Genomic DNA, 9,321 nt, shown 5'->3' with positions numbered 1-9,321 from the left:
ACTTCATACATAGCACCAGAATAAGGGCATGTCAGTATCTCCTTGACTACTGATTTCATGAATTTAAAATGCCAAATATAAAATGCACCATTTATTAATGTGTCAGTGAAGAAAAAAGATGCCAAATAAACTGACCTGCCGTCGTTGTAAAATGTGCCCCGGTTTTAGATTTTTTTTTTTTTTTTTTTTAAGTACAAAGAATTACTAGAACAAATGAAAGAGGAATGAGAACCTGGCAGACCCATTTTCTCTTTCTCTCCTTCCCTCCCGCCCTCCCTCTCTCTGCCTGCAAATAACTAAAACTTAAAGAGGAGTCATATGAAGTCATATGAAGCAAGCATCAAGATCTAGTCTCCTGCCGTGAGGTGCAACCTTGGGTAAGAGGATTAAGTTCTCCGGATCTGTATGAGGGCACGGAACTAGAAGAGCTCGTAAGATTTCTTCTACCTGTGATATTTCATGTCCACCAAACTGCCGTCATTTCATTTTTTAAAGTTTTTATTTATTTTTGAGAGACAGCAGCAGAGAAGAGTGGTGTGTGCCAGGGCCTCAAGACTGCAGAGGAACTCCAGATGCATGTGCCACCTGGTGCATCTGGCTTACGTGGGTACTGGAGAATCAAACCTGGGTCCTTAGGTTTCTCAGGCAAGTGCCTTAACTGCTAAGCCATCTCTACAGCCCTCAAATTTTATTTCATCTGTGGTGTGTTGCCATTCTGGTAGCCATTATTTTACTTGAATGACTCAAAGAACCTCTTGACTCATTCTCCTTTCATTTTGGCCCCTTCAAACCATTTCCCACTATTCATCTATACGTTGCGTTCTCCCTCTCAGGAAAGTTGGGATCCCTAAATGCACACACACATAAAATTGATTTTTGTTTTGTTTTGTTTTCTGAGGTAGGGTCTCACTCTAGCTCAGGCTGACCTGGATTTCATTATGAAGTCTCAGGGTGTCCCCAAATTCACGGCGATCTTCCTACCTCTGCCTCCCGAGTACAGGGATTAAAGGCATGGGCTACCACACCCAGCTTTAACTTTAAAGCTTTTTTTTTTTTAACTTGCGATCATAAACACAGGAGAGAGAAAATATTGTTTAACCAGGGCCTTTTGCCGCTGCAAATAAACTCTATCCAGATGCATGTGCCACTTTGTGCAGCTGGCTCTACATTACATGAGTACTGGAGAATTGAACATGGGCCAGCAGGCTTTGCAAGCAAGTGCTTTAACCGCTAAACCATCTCCCCAGCCCAAACATATTGCATTGAAATTGAGAGAAATAATACACAAGTGAGAGCTAGCCACAAATGAGGAGAAGGATTGGTTTAAATTCAAGAAAACGGAGCTGGAAAGATTGCCTAGTGGTTAAAGGCACTTGCTTGCAAAGCTTGCTGGCCCAGGTTGAATTCCTCAGTACCCACATAAAACCGGATGTACAAAGATGGCACATGCATCTGGAGTTCACTTGCTGTGGCAAGAGGCACAAGAGAGCCTGGAGAGATTGTTGAAATTGTTAAGGCACTTGCAAATTAAGATGCTTGCCTGCAAAGCCAAAAGGACCCAGGTTCCATTCCCCAGGACCCGTGTAAGCCAGATGCACAAGGTGATGCATGCACCTGGAACTCTTTTGCAGTGCCTAAAGGCCCTGCTGTACTCTTTTTCTCTCAAATATATATGTACATATGGAGAAAGAAAGACACAAATGTGTGGTTAAGTCCCCAATGTATTCATTGTGAAGTAGTTTTCTGGGCAAGATTTGGTCTCTTTTCATAGGCTTGCTCCTTATCACTTCAGAATAAAAGGAAGAGGAAGCTAGGAAGTTAATTGAATGCAAATGAAACTATTTCTTCAGAAAGCACATCAAGGGCTGGAGAGATAGCTTAGTGGTTAAGGTGCTTGCCTGCAAAGCCAAAGGACCCAGGTTCTATTCCCTAGGACCCAAGTAAGCCAGATGCACAAGGGGTCGCATGCATCAGGAATTTGTTTGTCGTGGCTGAAGGTCCTGGCACGCTCATTCTCAATCTCTCTCTCTACCTGCCTATTTCTGTATCTCTCTTTCTCTCTCTCAAATAAATAAATAAAATATTTTAAGAAAAAGAAAGCACATCAAGTGGCAGACTCCTCTCTCATTTGGGATATAGATTCCCAGGAAATGACTGGGTCTGACTTCTTACCTTAACTGGAAGATGAACTGATGTCACAAAGTGTTTCCATTTCTAAAATCTGCATGTCCCAAATTCACACACAGCATGAGATGATGTTGTTAATGGCCAATTTGAAGGACAAAAGCAAAGAAAACATGACAAAAGCCAGGCAAGTATTGTTCAAACAGCAATGTTTAGTTGTACAACACAGACAGTCTAGCGACATTTACACGACCAGTTTGAATGTCTGTTGGCTTGTTTTCATTTGGGGAAACTGAACCAGAATGTCACCAAAAGATTGGCTGGGACTGGTCACATTGAAGAAACGGGTCGTTCTGGCATCCCCTAGGCTTGGGCCTCTTGATCCATCAGGACTTGGTTATAGACGATTGGCCCACAGTTCCCAGCCTCTGAGCAAGTTGTGTGCAGGTGGAGATGGGGGTTGGGGCGGGTACAGGACGGTTCTATAAAGACACGGAGCATGGGGCAGTGGCAGCCGTCATTCGCAAACATTCATGCATCTAGTTAGGGGCTTGGACCTCCACTGGGTAGTTTCCATTAGCCTCCGGCGACCACCTGTGGTCAGGCTAATGCAGCACTCACATTACCAGGGTGAGGGGATGGGCTAAGAAAAGTCAGGGTGGATGGGGAGAGATCCCTCTTATTGCTAAGTGTACAGAAGGATGTCATTGTTCTTCCTCGAGTGTGGAGGTTAGGAACTTCTTGTGTGTGCTTGGCTCACTTTTTAATTTTTTTTTTTCAGTTTGGGGATAAGAAATCCAACTCCAGCAGTGTCCAGCGAAACCACTCTTCCCAAGTGGCTGCCTAACTGGGGGCGGGGGGTGCTAGGGTGGGTATATACTTACATACTAGGCCAGCCACTGGTGGTGATTTTGTTTGAAAGTGATGCTCGCCCTTACTCCCCAACATCTCTAGTGACTCACCCTTGTAAATACCTTTAAGCAGTGAAGGAGACACCCTTGTCCCACACAGGGGCTCACATGGCTGACCTCAGTGAATCCTGACAAGCAGAGAAGTTGCTTTCTTGGCCTCTGAAGAAGCCAAGAGCAGCTCATGCAGATGAATGGGCAGGTAAGGAGCAATCTTGCTGCCCTCAGTGATGATTACAAGGAACTGCATGGGTCTGCAAGGGCACAAGAAGCTCTTGGCGAGTTCTTTCTCCCTACAGATGGGCTGGGGTGGCGGGCAGAGACGAGGGAGCATGGCAGTGCTGGCAGGCGCTCCAATCCACTGGGAGGAGTGGTTGGGAGAAAATGTCCTAAAGAGGCGGCTGGCTCCCCTACCTGCTGAGGGCTGAGAGGGGCTCTGGTGGCAGGCGGGAGAAGCACAGCACTAAAAGGTGCCTGACCCTGCAGCAGTGACAGCTGAGAGGAATGGAGGGAGAAGCAGCGCTTGAAATGGCCTTCATTCAGCAGTGGGGCAGGGGGTGGCTGGCACAGGTGGAAGGGCAGTGCCCAGGAGGCCTTCTCCCTGCAGGGGGGTTGAGAATGGTTGAGGCGTGGAGACCAGCAGCTCTCAGCAGACACATAAAACAGCTTCTCCAGGGACGCCGAGACCATGGTTTAGGGGTGCAGAGCACCCTTTTCCTACTTAGCTTCTCCAGTACCCACCACCCTCACCCTCAAGCTTCTCCTGCTGGTCCTAGGTACCCAATGCCACATCACCGTTCAAGACAGCTCAGTGTAGGAATCAGGGAGTCCTTTAACACCACTGTTGTTTTATCCTAAATGCAGCTACCTTGGAGTAACTGGGAAGAAGGATGAGGGTTGGAAAGGCTGAGACCAAAAGACTGGGGATCTGGTCCCTCAGCTTTCTCCTGGCCTACTGAATCATGGGTCTTCTGTCTCTGTTTTTAGTTCTATTTTCCCTAGCACCTAAGTGATAAAAAAACTGGGTCTAAAATGCTGGCATTCAGAGAGGATCAGTTAAACACCCGAGGCTGGACCAGGACATGGGACACAGTTGTTGTAAACAGGATCTTGTATGTTTTCCTAGCCTCAAATTTTAGCAAACACAGACTAAAGGAAAAAGAGTAACTTATTTGTGCAATTAACAGTTGAAGTATGTATATTAATAAATACAGGGTTCATGAAAAAGGCAAAAAAAAAATCAGTGGATGACTGTGGGTATGCCTAGGAACATCTACGGGAACTGGAAGGAGAATCAGAGCAAAGTATAGAAAGACAGGCAGACATAAATGTTATTAAGTGAGGGAGAACAGAGAAAAGAGCCACAGAGAAGCCAGCTTAACAAAGAGAAATGCATGAAGTGTATTCTAAAGCCTGCCAAACCACTAAGATAAATTATATGTGTGTGTGTGTGTACGTATGTATGTATGTATGTATGTATGTATGTATGTGTGTATGCATATATATATACACACATACACATAGATTGTTTTTCAAGGTAAGGTCTTGCTCTAGTCCAGGCTGACCTGTAATTCACTATGTAGTCTCAAGATGGCCTGAAATTCATGGCGCTCCTCATACCTCTGTCCCCCAAGTGCTAGGATTAAAGGCATGCACCACCATGCCTGGCTGAAATATTGTATATTTTTCTGATATTTAGAATTAGTTCTAGAATTTACCAGCCCTCGCCTGGAAAGGCCATCTCGACTGACCAGCTTGCGTGCTTCCTTGGGCTTTGTAACCATCCTTTGCCTGGCTCTCAGTTTCAGCGCCCAGCTGCAGAGGCTGGCTTTCCTATCCTCTCCATGGCTCTGGTATCTCTTGTAAATCTGTTTGCACTGCCTCCTGCTTTTAGTTGTGATGTTATTTTAGGATGGTCTAAAGTCATTTTTAGGAAGTAGGCTGGGCATGATTTCTAACTATAGAAATGAAACTAAAGTGGGCTACTCTAAAAGGAAGTAGAGATATCAGAGACAGTCAGGAAAGGGGAAGGAAGGAAAGATATGTGACGACAATGAAGAAAAAAGGAAAGGGGAAAAAAGAAGAGAAAGTGGAATCAGGCAACTGGCCTGGAAGCACAGACCAGGTGCGGGTGGCCTGCAGCAGCCTGCCACCGGACTGACGGCTTTTGGACAGCAATCCTGACACACACCAGTGGGTGGCGCTCTACTTCCAAGCGCTAATTCTTGCTGCAGGAACCCAGCTCAGGCCTGCTTCTGTTTCCTAATCATCTTCCTTTTCATTGTCCCGGCAAGGCCCCGCTTTACCCTAGGCCACTCCAACTTCAAGGAAGGTGGTCCTGAACTCCCATCTCCACCCAGAGCTGGTCTGGCCACCTATCCTTGGGGAGTCTTTGCCGTCCCTCCCCCATTTGCGGTGGGTCAGAGGTAAGAAAGAGTCGTCTGTGGCTCACCTGCTCCCATCGTTTTAAAAATAAAACCTTCCCCGGGCCCTCCTGAGTGAGGTGCACGGCTTTGTTCTGGGGCACAAGGAAAGGAGACAGAGGATGAACGGTCATGGAGGAAGCACATTTACAAGGGGCTGTCCAGGGCGGGCAATGAAAATACCTCACCCCTGAGCACACACACACTCAGGCCTCCCCTCTCTCTCTCCGCACACACACACACACACACACACACACACATGCACACACGCACGCACGCACGCTGTAGACAAAATGCTCTACACATACCAGACAGGCCTGTGGGACAGAGCTGAAAGGAAGGACGTGGGTGGAGGTGGTATTTGGGATGTGTGTAGGTAAGTGCGGTATGTGTGATGACACAGAGAAGATCGTCATGGGTCACTGCCGTGGCTCTCCTCTGTGTCCGCGCTCACCGGAGGGAGGCCTCCGCTGTCGTTGAGCCGTTTGGCTCTGTACGTCTCGTAGTGGATGTTGTGCGTCACTTCCTTGAGGTCCTGGAGGTGGGTCCTGCAGGACAGGGGGTGAGAAGGGGGGCGGGGTACAGTTAAGGGCAGGAAGAGGAGAAAGTGGCCCATCTCTGAGGCTGACCCATGATTTTGGCTGCCTGGACCTGCTCCTGAGAGGAGGGGCCAGTAGCGCTTCGACAGCCCCTGCTGCTTGGTGGGAGGCTAGAACCGGGCCAGAAAGCTCTGTCAGCGACACGCGGAGGCCCAGAAGTAAATCTGAACAAATATCCCTTAGCGCCAAATATTAAAACCTGCACTTTGCGGAAGGGGAGGGAGAACAGTTTACCTGATGACAAAGTCTCGAAGCAGGGCAAACTCACAATGGTTGAGGTTTTCCACTGTGAACAAGAGAAAAGAAAACTAGGTGGTCATTTCATTAATGCAATGCCCAAAAGGTGAACTTCGGCTTGGGTCATTTAAGAACTTGGGACTAGGTATGGTGGTTCACACCTTTAATTCTAGCACTCGGAAGGTTCTCACTCTAGCCCAGCTGACCTGAAACTCAGCCGCAAGTAAATACATAGAATGAAGAATAGAATAGAAAAGAATAGAATAGGAGACAGGTTATTTTGTAATTCTTCCAGAGGTTTGCTCACATTGGTGAGCTGAATTTTATTTACTGAACAAATACTTAGTAAGTAGTTGTAACAAGTACAATACTGGTCTAGATGCTGTGGACTAATAGTTAATAGGGACTACCCCTTCCCCCATTTTGTGGAAGAGAAATGAACACACAGGAATTCAAAAATCATGCCAAGACCCAAGGTACTGTTCCTATCCTAAATGAACTTATCTGATTGAACAATGGAAATATACATAGACTGTAACAATTGGGTCAGCTTTAAAAAGGTCATGTTCGAAAAGCCGGGCGTGGTGGCGGACGCCTTTAATCCCAGCACTCGGGAGGCAGAGGTAGGAGAATTGCTGTAAATTCAAGGCCACCCTGAGACTACATAGTGAATTCCAGGTCAGTCTGGGGTAGAGTGAGACCCTACCTCAAAAAATAAAAAACCCCAAAATAAATAAAAATAAAAATAAAAAGATCATGCTCTATATACTAAATCCTATTTGACATATATGTGCTACCCACTGTTTGAAAAATTACCCACCAAGGGGCTGGAGGGATGGCTTAGCGGTTAAGGTGCTTGCCTACAAAGCCTAAGGACCCAGTTTCAATTCCCCAGGACCCACATAAGCCAGATGCACATGGTGGCATATGCGTCTGGAGTTTGTTTGTGGTGGCTAGAGGCCCTGGCATGCCCATTCTCTCTCTTAAATAAATAAATTAAGGATAGGACATGATTCATGATTCTTTGGTCTTAAATAAGTATACAAGACTTTCATTCATAACTCTAATTTTCCAGCTGTGGTGGCACACGCCTTTAATCCCAGTAAAGGAGGACTGCCATGAGTTTGAGGCCACCCTGAGACTACATAGTAAATTCCAGGTCAGCCTGGGCTAGAGCAAGACCCTATCTCAGAAAAGAAAAAAGAAAAACTCCAATTCAGGGCAAATAATGAGAAAATGCTATTTTTTAAAACTCTCAAGGCTCTGTATGGTGGCCTTTCCCCATTTAGGAGGAGGCAGCAAGAAGATCATGAGCTCAAGGCCAGCCTGGGCTATACATAGTAAGAATCTGTCTAGACCAACAAGGGCTGAGGTCTAACTCAGTAACGGAGCGCTTGTCAACATAAGTAAGACCCAGGGTTCTATGACAAGGACCATACAATGACAATAACGAGCCGGGCGTGGTGGCACACGCCTTTAATCCCAGCACTTGGGAAGCAGAGGTAGGAGGATCACTGCAAGTTCAAGGCCACCCTGAGACTACACAGTGAATTTCAGGTCAGCCTGGGCTAGAGTGAGTCCCTACCTCTCAAAAAAAAAAAAAAACCAAAAAACAAAAAACTGACAACAATAAATAAATAACAAAAACTCTAAAAAATGAGTCATAGGAAAATAAGTCAAGATAACGGGGTGAGCTTTGGTTTGGATGCCAAGTTATATGACAACTTGCCTAACATATAAAAAGGCCTGCGTTCAATCTCCAGCACTACAAAAAGTATTTAAAAAAGAGGAAGAGGAGGGCTGGAGAAATGGCTTAGCGGTTGCCTGTGAAGCCTAAGGACCCCGGTTCGAGGCTCAGTTCCCCAGGTCCCACATTAGCCAGATGCACAAGGGGGCGCACACGTCTGGAGTTCGTTTGCAGAGGCTGGAAGCCCTGGCACGCCCATTCTCTCTCTCTCCCTCTATCTGTCTTTCTCTCTGTCTGTCGCTCTCAAATAAATAAAAAAAAAAAAAAAAAGAGGAAGAGGAGAAAGAAGAAGACAGAAAAAATATTATGGGACCTTGGCCAAGGCATTTAACCTGAGAGTCCAGTGCCACTGTGGTTTATGCTCTAAGGCCACAAATGCCTGTCCTGCCCCCTCATGGGAACCCTATTGAATGAGATTCCTGAATAAAAGTCTCTTGTCTTGATTTGATTGTGTGTGCGTGGTGGCGGGAATCAAACCCATGACCTTATGCATACTAGACAAGCACTCTGTCATTGAGCCACATCTCCAGCCCTAAATGAGACCCCTGAAATAACTTCTTTAATTTTTTTTCTTGTATTTTATTTATTTATTTGAGTGAGACAGAGGAGACAGAGAGAGAGAGAATAGGCATACCAGGGCCTTCAGCTATATGTGTCTCCTTGTGCATCTGGCTTATGTGGGACCTGGGGAATTAAACCTGAGTCCTTTGGCTTTGCAGGCAAATGCCTTAACTGCTAAGCCATCTCTCCAGCCCTAAAGTAACTTTTTGAAATTTTCCAGTCATCACGTCCAGCCCAAGGTCACATCCATTTATAATGAAGAGGAAATGACATCATCTGAAGCACCTGTCAGACCACACCCCCCTTCATGTGAAAACTTTTCTAATCTTCCCACGTTCTGAATTCCTTTGACAGACCAAGTCACTGCCATCTGGTTACCTACTAATGGGTCTTATTGCTTCCTATCTGTGAATATCATCTGGCTATCATTAATTATGTGTTATAATTATGTGTTATGTCTCCCAGAAAAATGCCTTGACCTATTGATGCTGAATAACTGTTTGCTGGATAACTGGCCAGCAGCTTCGTCTTCTAGAAGATGCACTGAATTACCTTCAATGATCCCCCAAGGAGTTTTTCTGCCGAGGACCCTCTTGCCATTCACTTGGTACTCCTTGTCACTTCCCACCACAGCAAAAGGCATGCTCTCCTGCTGGGTAGGGGAGAAATACATGCACAGTCATCTTCCTTTGACCAGAATGTTCCAGGGCAGCACTACAAAT

At 46.0% G+C, this 9,321-nt stretch overlaps 1 protein-coding gene across 5 annotated transcripts in view; it reads right to left on the bottom strand.

The window, feature by feature from the left end:
* Positions 1-2,316: 2,316 nt before the first annotated feature.
* The window catches only part of Septin3 (septin 3), a 32,796-nt gene continuing 25,791 nt past the window's right edge, over positions 2,317-9,321 (bottom strand). For 2 of the 5 annotated variants that reach the window (XM_045151944.1, XM_045151942.1), the window contains exons 8-11: positions 9,152-9,251; positions 6,289-6,340; positions 5,910-6,003; positions 2,317-3,633 (exon numbers count right to left, since the gene is read on the bottom strand). In XM_045151944.1, the coding sequence (XP_045007879.1) occupies positions 3,568-3,633; positions 5,910-6,003; positions 6,289-6,340; positions 9,152-9,251 (312 nt within the window). In that variant the 3' untranslated portion in view covers positions 2,317-3,567. Of the gene's footprint in view, positions 3,634-5,474; positions 5,551-5,763; positions 6,004-6,288; positions 6,341-9,151; positions 9,252-9,321 lie in introns of those variants that run through there. The other 3 variants (XM_045151943.1, XR_006637709.1, XR_006637708.1) reach the window with 3 other exon arrangements.

Source organism: Jaculus jaculus, chromosome 6 (assembly GCF_020740685.1).
Source record: "Jaculus jaculus isolate mJacJac1 chromosome 6, mJacJac1.mat.Y.cur, whole genome shotgun sequence".
In the NCBI taxonomy this organism is placed as follows: domain Eukaryota; kingdom Metazoa; phylum Chordata; class Mammalia; order Rodentia; family Dipodidae; genus Jaculus; species Jaculus jaculus.
The sequence above is the reverse complement of the archived record's forward strand: the minus strand, read 5'-3'. Positions and strand labels throughout refer to the sequence as shown.